This window comes from Haplochromis burtoni, unplaced genomic scaffold, assembly GCF_018398535.1.
Source record: "Haplochromis burtoni strain Fernald_Lab_line unplaced genomic scaffold, NCSU_Asbu1 Contig_99, whole genome shotgun sequence".
In the NCBI taxonomy this organism is placed as follows: Eukaryota; Metazoa; Chordata; class Actinopteri; order Cichliformes; family Cichlidae; genus Haplochromis; species Haplochromis burtoni.
Window position 1 is genome coordinate 884,906 of NW_024582460.1, and position 14,313 is coordinate 899,218.

Genomic DNA, 14,313 nt, shown 5'->3' on the forward strand with positions numbered 1-14,313 from the left:
TAGGCTTTCGAGCCTATACAGCTTGGAGTAAGACAACATGCATGAAGAGGATGATGTGGACAAAATACTCATTTGCCTAATAATTCTGCACTCCCTGTAGTCACTCTCAGAGGGATTGTTAAAGTTTTGGATATAGCTGGTGATAGATTGCCAAAGTGTGCCATCGGTTTGACCGAGTTTTTGTCAGACTCAATAGCTGTCAGCTGGTTGTATTCTAGCGATGTTTCTGTCTTTTATACCAAGATATGGAAAAAGTCGTCCTGATATGAATTAGAATCAATACTATTTATATTGGCATTGATAAAATTATTTCAGAAACAAACAAAACAAACGCTTATCCACATCAGTGTTGTGCAGGGGCTCTAACCTATCCAATCTTCTTTGGGGTTTTGCTTATGTGTGATATATTCAGAGAACTTGTTGGAAACATAGAGTATAAAATAATAAGATGGTGGACAAGAACAAGAACTAGAATGTGGTGTGTATTAGGTTGTAGTGCAGTAGGGGGTAAAACTGAGCTATAGAAGGTACTGCTTCTCACTGCGGGAGTGCTCCAGTTTCTTCCTGTGGAGACGAATAGAGAGAGTATGGCACCTTTTACATTGTAACTGCAGACGCTCCACTCATCCTCTAACAGCTCTGATTGTTGGTTTTCTCTTTTCTTCATCTGCTAGTCCTTTGGGCTTTCCCTCAGGGAAAGTCTTAGAGGTCTTTTCTTCCTCTGTTTCTGCAATTTCAAACCCTTGTTGATCGGTGGTTCTTAGTTAAGGGTGTAATAGTATGCAAAAGGAAAGGTTCAGTATGATCTTCACTTTTTAAACTTTTGCATATAGCAGAGACGAAGGTAGTTACTCAATTCAAAAGTGACCATAATATGTTATATGCTGAAATGCTGCCAGTGCCAAAATTAAAAGCACACAGTCAACCTGATCTGTGTGTTCTCAAAGGGTGTAGCGCGTCTTCCTCCCATCACCTACAACTGCTCACGCCTGTTCCTTCCTGATCGTGGTTCTGCTGGATGTTTCTCAGAGATTTTTCTTAACACTGTCATCAAGTCCTTGCTCATAGGGGTTTTCACTCTATTATTGTAGGGCTTTTACCTTACAGTGAAAGAGTGCCTTGAGGGGACTGTTGTCATTTTGTACTATATAAAATTGAATTTAATCTTTTTGATAGGCTATTCACTGAAAACCAGCAGTGTTTCAGCAATTTTAGCTTTAAAATTGCACAAAATGTTGTGCTCCCTATGTTTTGGTCAGAATTGAGGACACTGTCAGCTTTTTCAAATAAACTTTATTGAATTGCACAGCCCTTTTCTCAGATGTGTCTACCGTCTGTCCAATGCCCAATGACTAATATCCAGTCTTGACTGCCACTGCAATCTGCCCCTGTTATTTATTTCCCCTAGCTCCCACTCAACATGTCAGCATGCCTCAACAATAACAGAAAAGGTTTCTTTCTTTAGTTCTTTCATGGCTGACTGTTGTGTGAGCTTTTTGATTTGTCAGCCTTATGTCAAAGGTGTTGTTCCGTAATCAGAACTGCTCAGGAACCTCCCGTTCTCATAAAACTTTGTTTTTGTATTTAGTTGCGAATTCACTTAATGAAGGAGATTCATTTTTAGTTACTAGAAAGAACAGGAATAATAGCAACTGCTTAGATAGGTTAATACAGATATTGTCTTGACTGTGTGCAGACTATTCTTAACTGGCGTTAAATCAGACCTAATTTAAGTGGACAGGTCTGCATTTAGCCTGTGGCTGGCAGTAAGCACATTTCTACAGGAGAAAGATCACCAGTTTGAGACTGGGAGGAGAAACAAACCCAGCCACAGGGGAGGGGTCATAAGCTAGTCAGGCCCCAAAACCCAGATAAATGGCACAGTTGGATCAGGAAGAGCATCCAACATAAAATCAGTGCCAAATCAGACATGCTAATCTGTTCATACGGTGACTTATTTCCCTGTGAGAATAGTGTGGCAATAGTTGGCAATCAGATTGACTGTACCATGTTGGCTATCTGTTGTGGATCCAGTGTTCTGGGGGACACGAACTCTAAAACCAATCTTGTACAATTGGCTGTATAACTGATTAAGCACGAAATTGTAAGTGCTCATAGAACAGATGTATAGAGATAAATATTGATTTTAGTAAATGCTGTGCAAAGGTCAAAATATGCTTTTTACTTCACTAAGCACCTAATGACAACACCACAGTTTGCATATTTAAGAAACCTTGGCTTTCAGTTTGTGTAATTAGGAGCTTAATGATCTGAGCTGTTAATTAAACTTAATAAGTCACTCTATTATTGCTTTCTCCTCACTCTGCTCTTCTTAGGTCTTTGTCTCCTTTTGTCCTCCCTTTTTGTTTTTCCTCTCTCTGGTTCATTCTTTACAGCCCTCTGTAGCCCTTTTTCCTTTCTCTAGAGTAGCCATGTCATTGAGATGGATGTGTACTCGTGATTGGCCAGGGAGAAACCTCGGAGCTTGAATGGCATTGGCTTAGAACAATTTGTGTGTGTGTGTGTGTGTGTGTGTGTGTGTGTGGGTGTGTGTGTGTGTGTGTGTGTGTCGTGTGTGTGTGTGTGTGTGTGCTCACATCAGATGGTGGTTAACCAGTGCTGGTCAGCATCTGTGTTATTCTGTGTTGTTTAATAGAAGATGGACAAGCAGTGTAGTGATCTCAGTCTGAATAACTGGCCTCTTTTCTAGCCTGCTAAGATCATTGAACACTCTTGGTAACTGCTGTTACTTGACCTCAGTTGTGAACTGTGTGTTGGTCTATCGCCATGCATCTGATTGGTTATTTTAATCTTTTGTTTCAGTTCATAATAAGTAACACATTTGAAATAGTTGCTAGCAGAACTGGCATCGATATTAGACTTTATGAGTAACGGAATTACCCCAGCATGTTTAAAACGAAAAAGACAGAATAGTTGTGCCTCAATAAGCTGTTAATCATCATTAGCAGTGAAGGAGCCATGCGTGTAAGAGTCACAAACAGGATCAGAAAGATCATTGTGTCTTGAAAATGAATCCGTCCTAGGCTTGTAAGTTCTGTCATACTGTACAGACACTTGATAAATTAAGTGAGAAGCCACATCATTAAAGCTCTTGCCTAATATTGTTAAGGTTCCCTTCATTCTGTCATAGCTGCTTTAGTGTCTTTGAACTTATCCACCGTCATTAAGGGGTGCCATTTCCCAACAAAGGTGGACAGGATCTGCCAAAGTAGCATCTGCACTGTGTTTGTGTGCTGCCTGAACTTCTCAGTCTCATGCTTTGTTTGACTTTCTGGTTATATTTGGACACTGCAAGACACTGATTAGAATAATGAAAATCTTGTAGTTCGGACCAAAAATTGGGTCAAAATGTCTGTTTACCAGACTAAGCCTGTGCATTAAACAAAAAGTCTCTAATCCTTTGAGTTTAGTATAATGCTGGGGTACCTTTACAAGCATATGCATTGAATGAGGATTGATGGGCTTGTCTAAGAGTTGGCTAAACCTTATGCATCTGAGTGTTTACAGCAGGAGCTCCAGTTCAAACTCCTGTGCACAGAGGGTTAACTCTTCCTACAGTGCTATAGTGTTTGAATGTTTGTCATCAGCAGATGCTAAGGTGTTCTGGATTTTGCACATCATTCTTACACCTAACAAAAGCAGCGACGAAGATGTGGATGAGCTGCTTAACCCAGTTTCACTGACTCTAACCTAACTACTGACATGGAAAGGACAAGATGTCTTACATTATATGACGAGTAATTTTACATGTAATTGTGTCATTAGCTTGCTTTTCTGTTGATCATTATTATTCCCTGCCTTAAATTTCACAGTGAAAAAAGCATCTGCAGGCAGCAGACGTGCATGTTTGTGTCTTTGATGCCAAAATGATGGATTATACTGGGAACAGAAGGAACCTTTAGGAATTAACAACCTGCTTATCTGCAAATGGTGCCTGGAAATGTTGGACTTGTTTGCATGATAGATGAGCCTGTTCATGGACCCAAATATTCATTTCATTTCAGTAGGTTTAGATGTGAACTAATATATGTCACTACTCAGTATGACAAGGTTGTTTATGTTGGAAAAAAGAAATTCTGGTGTTTATTACCATTTGTAATAACAATAGTGGTTCTTGCTTTCACTTAATAGCTTTAACGCTGGTAACTTGGTCTTCCTCACTCAATACAGTCAACATTACAATGGATTGTCTATCTCGTGAGACATATAGACTCAACAAAGAGTTCTCACGTGACCAAAAGATGATACCTAAGTTGATGATGTGAGAGGAAAAAGAAACATTGCATGATGGGAGCATCTTCAAAATCCTAATACAACAGAAAGTTTCTGATGTTGTTAACCCAGCTTACTGTTGTATTAGGATTTTTTAAAAATCCTAACATTTAAACAGGAAGTACAGCGACAGATTCTTATCTCAGGATGTCAAATGCCGCTGTCCTGTCAGATACTTCTGTGTCCTTTGCTTTGCCTGTAATAATAACAGTAATGCTGGATGCCACCACCTAACTAAAGCACTAGAAAGTCCACAGAAGACTTGAAGGGTAGCGGATTAACTCACGAAGCTTAGAACTACAAAGAAAGAACAACATTCATGGCACATTTGGAAAATAAGTGCTTTGCGCTTTGTTTGCCTTTGCTTTTCACTTGTTGATGAGGTTTAGTAAAAACTGAGATCTGAATAAAACTACAGGATGCTGACATCTAAAAAAAATTCAATTTTATCGATTTAACACTGAATAACAGAAGGCTAAACTGTTAGCTTGGTGTACTATTAAATCAAGAAGCTCATGGTTTTCTGATAGGTTTTTCTTCATGCTTTCTAATGCAAACAGTCATTTTGGCTGCAATCTAAGTGACAACATTGATATCATTTTAGGTGTGAATTCAGGAGGGTTATCCAGCAGACACATTTCAGACAATCCTCAACAACCTGAGCGGCACTACAAACCGTTATCTGTGCTCATTCTAACCTTGTCCTGTATAGCTGTGCTGTTGGGACTGTAAAATGAATGCTTGTGCAATTTCTCAAATACAGCAGTTTCTGTGCTGCAAGTTTTTTAATTGCTTGCATTCATTTTCTCATATTTTACAGATAAATGCAGCAGCGATGTGATTTATAGTATTGCTACTGCCTCTTGAAATGGAAGCTGTAAGCACTAGGGAGTGTGTGTGGTAGGTAATGTGGATTTAGCGACAGGGCCATAACAGACAGGAATAGACAGGCTTATTAGCGAGAAGTGTTCCTGTCATAGTTTACTGCATGCACTTGGCCAGTCAAACCCTGCATGAAAAATCTGTTAAATTGCTGCTGTAATCATCTCTGTGGAGGTCAATCGTGCCATCGATCAGCCGCTCCAACGTTTAAATCTCGCATCTATAGCACAGTCAACATTACAATGGATGACAACATGACCATAAAACCACCAATAACACTGACACGTAAACATTTATAGACTTTGGAACTTAACCATATTGAATAGTTGAAGTGTTTTCCCAGATTATATGTAGGGAATATTGTGGAGGTTTTCGAATTTTTTTGAAGGTATCAACAGATTGTTGAATGCAGAGCTTTGCGTCGAAGTATTCTTTATATTTAGGGTTGTTAACCAAATGCATTAACCTCATTGTGAAAAAAGCATAAAAGGGCAGCGAAAAAAAGGCACAGTTTGACATCGTCCCTAGTACAGAGTCTGTGTCATTTTACCCGTGTGAAACTACCCCAATTAATAAGATTACTGAATTCACAGCAAGCATCAAATGTGCTTCCTCCGGTTCTCTAGCTCAGCAGTCCCCAACATTTTTTGCTCCACGGACCGGTTTATATCTGACAATATTTTCACAGACCGGCCTTTAAGGTGTCACGGATAGATGCAACAAAATAAAACGAGTACCGGTACCAAAAAAAAAAAAAAATATATATATATATATATATATTATTCATAACACAAGAGAAAAGACCCTAGGAAACCGAGTTAACAATAAAAACGTTAAAAAAAAATAATGATAAAAACCCTAAAAACCATAAATTTCACACCCGAGCCTCAACTGTTGCAACAGGTACCAACAGACTCACGAACCAGTGGTTGGGGACCGCTGCTCCAGCTCAAACAGTATTTCCTGAAATGGGAAGACAACTGACATGGACAAGCATCTCTTCAATTGTGCTCGATACCAGAAAAGCCAAGTTTGTACAATGCAGAAGCCCGAGTCCTCTGACATTTTTTGCATTTCATTCTTGAAAATAGCTCAAGCCTGTATTGCGCTTGGCTTTATACAAGCGCAAGATCTCTTTTTATGACCTCCTTAGTTAAAGTAGGACTGTTATTCCAATTGCTTGGAAGACTCTACTCTTGGACCTCCTCACCTCTCCATATGCATACAGTGATAACTTAATCCTTTAATGCCAGCCAGGTGTTTTATATTTGATGAAATTCATATATCCAAGTTGATATTTAAGTTCTTAAAATGGTTTAATAAACACTCCAGTTTCAAAAGGTTTGAATTTTTTTGTCAAAAATGTCATGCCTGTTGGTTCAAACTTTACAGGGTTAGAGAGCCTCTCGCAGAACAGACCACATATTAGTGACAAAAGACATGACACTGAAGTCAGAAATGGCATCTAAGAAGTAGTTGGGGTGTAGGTGGGTTGCAAAGCAGCTTGCATTGTCTGCAATAACTATATACAGTCTGAAGCATCTTAAACATCATACATCTATATTGCTAATAGGATCAGTAAAATGGAATTAGCTTAATTTTGTATTGTCAAGGGATTATTCATATTGGACTACGGCAATTAAAACTGGTTTCTTGTAAAGTCAGTGCGAGCTTGGTTGTTTGTGTCTCTGTGTCAACAAAAAGCATTTCCTTAAATTCAAACCCAAGGACAAGCGAGTGTAACTAATGCACTAGATGTCTAAAAGTGAATTTAAAATTGATACAGCAACATCAGCAGACATCTGGAGAGATTCAGAACCCTTACAGTAACCCTCTTGTCTGAACAGTTGGGTCCTCCTCTGCAGTATATAGACTGTAACTGCTTACAAAAGTCAAGCACTGTGGAAAACATTATCATTTCTGCTCTATTGTTTTTTCTCCTTGCTTAATATGTCCTCATTTTAATGAGCCTTGTACACTTAATTGTAGAAAATTGCCTCTCAAAACATTAGCAATTAGGCGACGCTGGAACCTAAAAGTGTATTTGGTGTCTTTTCTGTAATAAATTACTTAAAACTTATGAGATTGTTGCACAGTAATTTTCTGTTGACTCACTAATTGACAATCAACAACTCACTAGTTTGAGCACATTTACGCATAATTGGTCGCGAACTGCAGAGAGATGGGAAATGTGATCTCTTAGCAAACAGCTCTGGCACTTTTTGTGCACTGACAGCCAGTAAGGAGGTGATTGGGTTTCTTCAAAGCTTTCTTAAAGCTTCTTGCTTTTTCAGACCGATGCGGACAGGGCGCTCTTTCTGCATTCTATCAGCTCCTTCATTATACAGATGTAAAAAATTCATAACACAAGAAGTCACCTTGTCAGCATGTGGCCAGAGATTTTAAATGTCATCATTTTTATTTCACTTTGTGATCTCAAACGAGCCAAAGTTGTGACAAAGCATTGACAAAAACCTCTGTAACATAAATATATATGTACACTACTGTTCAAAAGTTTTAGAACACCCCAATTTTTCCCTTTTTTCATTGGGAATTACGCAGTTTAATGTCTCATTGCATAATACAAATAAGCAGTTGGAGCTAAAACAGAAATCACAGACCAAATTTATAGACCAAAGTGTCTTCTAAACTTTTGACAGCTGAACACACCTATGGCATTCTTTCTACAATAGAAATCAAAATTCTTCATAAAGTTCTTCCCATATCTGTTGCAGAAGTTCCCATAAATGTGGCACTTGTAGGTCGCTTTGCTTTCACTCTTCTGTCTAGTTCATCCCAGACCAGCTCGATGGGGTTTAAGGCTGGAGACTGTGCTGGTCACTTTGTGTTTTGAAGCTTACCATCTTGTTCTTTTTTCCTGAGGTAGTTCTGGCATAGCTTGGACTTATGTTTTGGGTCATTATTTTGCTGTAGGATGAACCCCTGACCAACTAGGTGCATACCGGAGGGTAGTGCGTGGCGCTGAAGAATGCTGTGGTAGCCATTTTGGTTCAGGGTGAGTCTCACTCTGTACAAGTCACCGATTCTGGATCCAGCATAACAGCCCCAGACCATCACACTTCCTCCTCTATGTTGGACAGTTGATGCCACACACTGTGGAACCATCCATTCACCTACTTGACAGCATATAAAGATCCTGCGTGATTTACTGAATTTGTATAAATCACTCCATAATACCAGTGGCAGTGGTTCATGGACCAGCCAAGCCTCTTTGTCTTATTCTGATGCCTGGCTTTCTTGCTGCAACTATTCCTGTCAAACGTGCAGCTCGAAGTTTACTCTTCAGAGTTGAAGCTGAGACTTGCTTACTACGACCAGTGACAGGTTGCTTCTCCCCAAGATAAGAACTAACAGACTTAAAAACTCCTTTGTCCCACACGCCATCAGACTGTTTAACTCCTCTCTGGAGGGGAGAGGGAGGGGAAACAGGAGGACAAAGGAGGGGGGAACAACTAAGCTGTAGTGCCTCTTCACCTCACTGTACAATACCTTGTGCAATACTTTTTGTAAATAGTCAACAGTGCAATAGACTCAATACTTGAAATGTGCAATTCACTTGTATTTTTATTTTTTATTCCTATTTATTCTATTTATCCCCTTTGTATATTTTATTTATATTTGTCTCTGTATTTATATATGTGTGTGTGTGTGTGTGTGTGTGTGTGTGTGTGTGTGTGTGTGTGTGTGTGTGTGTGGTGGTAGTGTGTGTGTGTGTGTTGTGTGTTAGTATATAAATTCTGTAACTTGTAACTTCGGTCGTGTGCTGTGCTTTTTTGGAAATCGAATTTCCCAGAGGAACCCACCCAGGGATTAATAAAGTTCTATCTTATCTTATCTTATCTTATCTTATCTTATCTTATCTTATCTTATCTTATCTTATCTTATCTTATCTTATCTTATCTTATCTTACCAATATTAAGCTGTGCTTGAAGCTGTTGTCCTGTGAGCTGCCTATCATGCAAGCGACTCTCAGAAACTTGTCCACTGTTTTATTTATGGCTTTGGGTCTGTCAGACCTCTCCCTGTCAAAATTTCCCCAGTTTCTGAATGCCTTTCAATGGTGAAGGAAACTGTACTCACTGACACCCTGACTTTCTTTACAATTTCTCTGTAGGAAAGACCTAAACTTTTAAGTGTTATGATGGTCTTTCTCTCTTCCATTGTTAATTGCCTTATTCTCGCCATTTTTGTAGCAACACACTACTTTCTGCAGTACAGTACTGTTAAACTGATGCTCACGAGGGTATGGTACCATAATGTGTTCCAACACTGGTTTTATGCAGACAGATGGGGTTGTAAGTAATCCAGAAAAGTTGGAACACCTGGAGGAATTATTAGCAGCAGCTTTCAAGGCTTGATCAACCTCCTTTAAATTGTGAACCCATTTTGTGTTCCCTGGAGAAAGGCCTTTTTATATAATTCTGAAATGTACATAATTTTTTTGTTTTGGGTAACCTTATCTTTTTTTAACCTCTGACAGTTCACCAATTAACTTTGTACCATTTCAAGCTATCCATTGGACTTGAATGACTTGAATTGCAATACATAACTGTGCATGTAGTAACCATTTAACATTATATCATTATTTTTCTTATACTGGGCCTTGGTGCAACACATAAAAGCAAACAAATAATAATAATAAAAAACCCCAAACCTCATGCTCTTCTGATTGGCTGTCCCTCATAGATAGCATCTGGGTGGACCATCTGCTTGGAGCCAGAGCTGTCCCCGAGATGACTGAATTTACGATATAGATATAAAAAGTGTTTCGAGCAGTCTGAAGCCAGACTGAGAGAGTATTTGGTCAGGGATTACTTGCACATACACTGACGTCACTTGAATATTTCCAAAAATGCAGCTCCTGTGGGGTGTTCCCAGTCTGCAGTGGTCAGCATCTATCAAAAGTTGTCCAAGGAAGGAGCAGTGGTGAACCAGCTACTGTCTCAGGGGTAACCAAGGCTCATTGATTCAGAACTCATCAATGAGTTGTGCTTTATTTAGACCAGAGTGCTCGCTTTGCTGTTTTTATATGCACACCAATGTTCTGATGTCTTTCTTTGGTTCACTGAGTGGGTCTTCCATAAGCATCTCACAGCATGGTAGGATTGTACCTAATCTAACCTCAGTCGTTTCTCTGATGATGGCTGATGGCCAGAAGTAGACATAGAGGTGTGTCTCCTGTCACCTTTCAGGTGGTGCTGTATAACTCAGGGATTCAGGCATCACTCGGCTGCATGTCAGTTTGCAAGATCCCTATATTAACACAAAAGTCACTTGATCCAGGATTTTTTTTTTAGCCCTGCTCTGTATTTGATAGGCAAACAGTGTGGCTCCATACACTATTGACTGTGGGTGCCTCCTGCAGGGTTGTTTTTTGACACCGCTCACAGCTCCATTAAAGGCAGCAGAGACCATGGAAGCTGTCTCAGCTTGATTTATGAGGTATAAATTGACTTTAGCATAGCAGGAGTCTGCCCATCATCTTATATTCACTCAGCTGGGATTGCCCTTTTTCTGCAACAAATCTTGGTCATTGTCAGGTGTCTGTGCTCAAATAATTTCATGTTCATTCAAGCTTTCTTTATCTAATGCTTTCTGGTACTTCTAACATAGAAACCAGAATGTTTTTAAATTAACCACAGAAGTTTGTTATTGTTGGGCTGATCAAGTTTGCAAAAGCTGGCACGATGCTTATTCAAATTTTTCAAGTGTGTTTATGAAGACACAGTGAAGCTGGTTTTATTCATAGTTTGACTGCGTGCTTGGTTTGTGGCAAGTGCAATATGAGTGGATGCAAATATGCTCTGGGTGTTATGAACAAAGAACGAGCTGCTTTAGCAGAAGTCTGCATGACATGGCAAAAAATGTGTAGTACCATCATTTTGTATTGGGACGATTATATGGCTTATGATAGATGAACATATATTGTTGGGGCACACACATCTCGACTTGGAGATGACATGCATCACCACGGTGCTCATACCTACCTACACAGAGTCTACACAACTTTTAGATCAAACCATTAGAAATGATGTTGGCTTGATTTTTTTCAACAGTGTGCTCTGTCTATCTGAAAATATATTTTTCACAAAATTGAATAGGCAGCACGGTGGCACGGTGGTTAGCACTGCTGCCGCACAGCAAGAAGGTCCTGAGTTCAATTCCACCATCAGGCCGGGGTCTTTCTGTGTGGAGTTTGCATGTTCTCCCCGTGTTTGCGTGGGTTCCCTCCGGGTACTCCGGCTTCCTCCCACCGTCCAAAGACATGCAGCTTGTGGGGATAGGTTAATTGGATAATCCAAATTGCCACTAGGTGTGAATGTGCTGAGTGAATGTGAGTGCGAATGGTTGTCTGTCTCCTGTGTGTTGGCCCTGCGACAGACTGGCGACCTGTCCAGGGTGTACCCTGCCTCTCGCCCTATGACAGCTGGGATAGGCTCCAGGATAAGCGGAAGCGAATGGATGGATGGATGAAACCCTTAATGTGTATATATATGTTGCACAACAAATTTGCATCCAAAAAATTTTCCGTGTCGTCTTTTCACACCGTGCTCGGTCTGTACAAACTGAACCTCAGTTATCTGCTGCTGCCATTAACTAGCAAGATGTCAATGTAATTTTTTTAACAGTACTTTGCTTTGATACATATGTAAGACTGTTGAGCAAGCCTTGACAACAGACGCTTGTAGGGTTTTTATGTGCAGAGGTTTGGGTTGAGTGGAAGTATCACCTCTGTACCTTCAGCTGCATGTTACACCGGTGTTATAACTGATATAGTTCTGAAATCACAGCAGCTTTAACTCAACTTTTAGATCAAACCATCTAAAAGTTAGACAGGGCTGTCAGACATGCGCCAATGTTGTCATTTGATATTTCTTCCCTGTTTCGTATAATTTTTTTTTCCACTGCCCCAGGACATGATTCAACAGGTGGACCCCCCCTCCCCCAACACACACACCCACACCACACACACCACACACACACACACCACAGCACACCACACAACACACCACCACACACCAGCCAACACAGCACATCTCCACGTCTACCTTTAATTTCCAAAGAATTAATATCGCTTTGCCTGTCTTCTCTCTGCAGTATGAGTTCAAGGTCAAAAACATCAAGAAGAAAAAAGTCCACATCGTGGTGTCTGTAGATGGCGTGAAAATCACCTTGAGGAAAAAGAAGAAAGTGAGTGAACTTTTTTTATAAATTGCAAATTAAAAGCATCTTTTGTACTACTTTGTACTGTTTTGTACTGAATTGTTGTCACCCGCATCGTAGACCTTTGAACGGATCAGTAAAACATCATATAAAATGTCTTGGTGTAAAAACATTGATGTTTGTTTTTGGTTCATACGTGTGCTTTATGGTTGCGCGTTGACCACATCTGTCATCGGCCACGTCGATCCTTTTTTTTCTCCTTTTTCTCTTTTTCTTCTTCTTTTCTTTCTATTTTTTTCTTTTTTCTTCTTTTTCTTTTTCTTTCCCTTTCCTTTTCTTTTTTCTCTTCAATGCCCAATTCATCACTCATATAGCACTATCACTCGATCCTTGATAGTGCTGCAGATGACAGCCAGCTCTATTAGCCCACAACATTCACCGATGCTTACAGAGTGGTTAAAGGTGGGTGTTGACTCTAGCAGTTTAGGGCTACTTTTTTTCCAAGTGAGATGCCACTTGGGCAAAGGAAATGTACTGATGGAAATGGAAAGCTGTGTGGATAATCTGCTAACAGTGCCTCACTTTATAAACACAAGTGCAGCCTTTGCCTTGCAATGAGTTTACCGAGGGCAGCACAAAACGTGCAGCGCTGCAGCAAGAGCAAGTATTCTCCTAACTTCACAGGCATACATGTTTCTTGTAATTTGAACACAAGAAAATGCTCAGAAATTAAACTAAACATGAAAAAGGAAAAAATCAAGAAATTATATTTCTAACCGCTGACAGCTGTGGTGTTAAAGAAAATGTGTTGTGTTTGGGTTTTTTTTAAGCTACTTTTCCTGCATTTCATATAATACTGCAGGTATTTACTGTACTAAAGGCATAAAAAAATACAATTTTCTTTTCACCCCGTATATATTTTCACTTTGCTTTCTCTGTCACCCTGTAAATTCCCAGCAATTGTATTTTAACACATAATGAGGCTTTTTGTTGGCACAAAATCAGTATGTCTGGCCCCTAATGTGTATCTGTCAACAGTCTCGGCACACTGAATCATGGCTCTGTCTTTGTGGCTGTTGAGATATCATCTGTAGTTATAAGAAACATGTGACAGAACTCTAACAATGTTGGGTTAGTCACTATCTAAAAAGCTGTTTAGTTTCCTGTGTCTTTGTTTGTAGCAGAAGGTAATGACCAGTCCTCTTAGAGAGCATGTGTGACAACGGAAGGACTACTAAAGAGAATAAAGTGCTTGATGGGGATCAGAACCATTAGCAGAGTAGAAATCATGAATTAAAAGATGAGGAAAGAGCAAGAAGAAAGCTTGAAGAAGTTGAACTGACACTGGAGAGGAATCTGTGTCTCCAAGTGAGCTGAGGATGACGGGACAGGCTCTGTGGTCGACTCAGCGAATGGAGGGAATAAAGATGATGATGATCGATGAGCTTAATCCAGTCTTGCCCGCTTTAAATGGTGTAGATTATAGGGCCGTCACCAGATATCTGATTTCAGAAATATGGTACTTGGTGCCAGGACCAGGAGAATTCCAAGATGCTTGATGCTCGGTTCAAAACAAAAAGAAAAAGATTATCCTCTGTACTTAAAGATAAACTCTATTATTTCAGGACAACACAAGAAGGATGATACTTTGTACTGAAAAACACAATAGCAACGTTTTCATATTGCCTTTTGCAAATCAGTTTCACCCCTTGGTCATCTGACTTGAATGGAAAGTACTACTATACCCACTTCTGGAGGGATGATATCCTGCCCCCATCAGCTCTGGAAGAATATAGGTTGCTAGCTACAGTACCTGCTGTAATTTCAAGGGAAAATGACTGTCATGTTTACAAAGTTCAAGGTTCAAGGTTCTTTATTATTTGTCACATGCATAGTTATACAAGTATAACACACAGTGAAATGTAACCTGACACGCTCCTCGACATGTGCAAA

At 39.8% G+C, this 14,313-nt stretch overlaps 1 protein-coding gene across 2 annotated transcripts in view; it reads left to right on the top strand.

Moving 5' to 3' along the window:
- The window catches only part of nos1apa (nitric oxide synthase 1 (neuronal) adaptor protein a), a 191,563-nt gene that overhangs the window by 62,736 nt on the left and 114,514 nt on the right, over positions 1-14,313 (top strand). For both annotated transcript variants that reach the window (XM_042223012.1, XM_042223013.1), the window contains exon 3: positions 12,295-12,387. In XM_042223012.1, the coding sequence (XP_042078946.1) occupies positions 12,295-12,387 (93 nt within the window). The remainder of the gene's footprint in view (positions 1-12,294; positions 12,388-14,313) is intronic.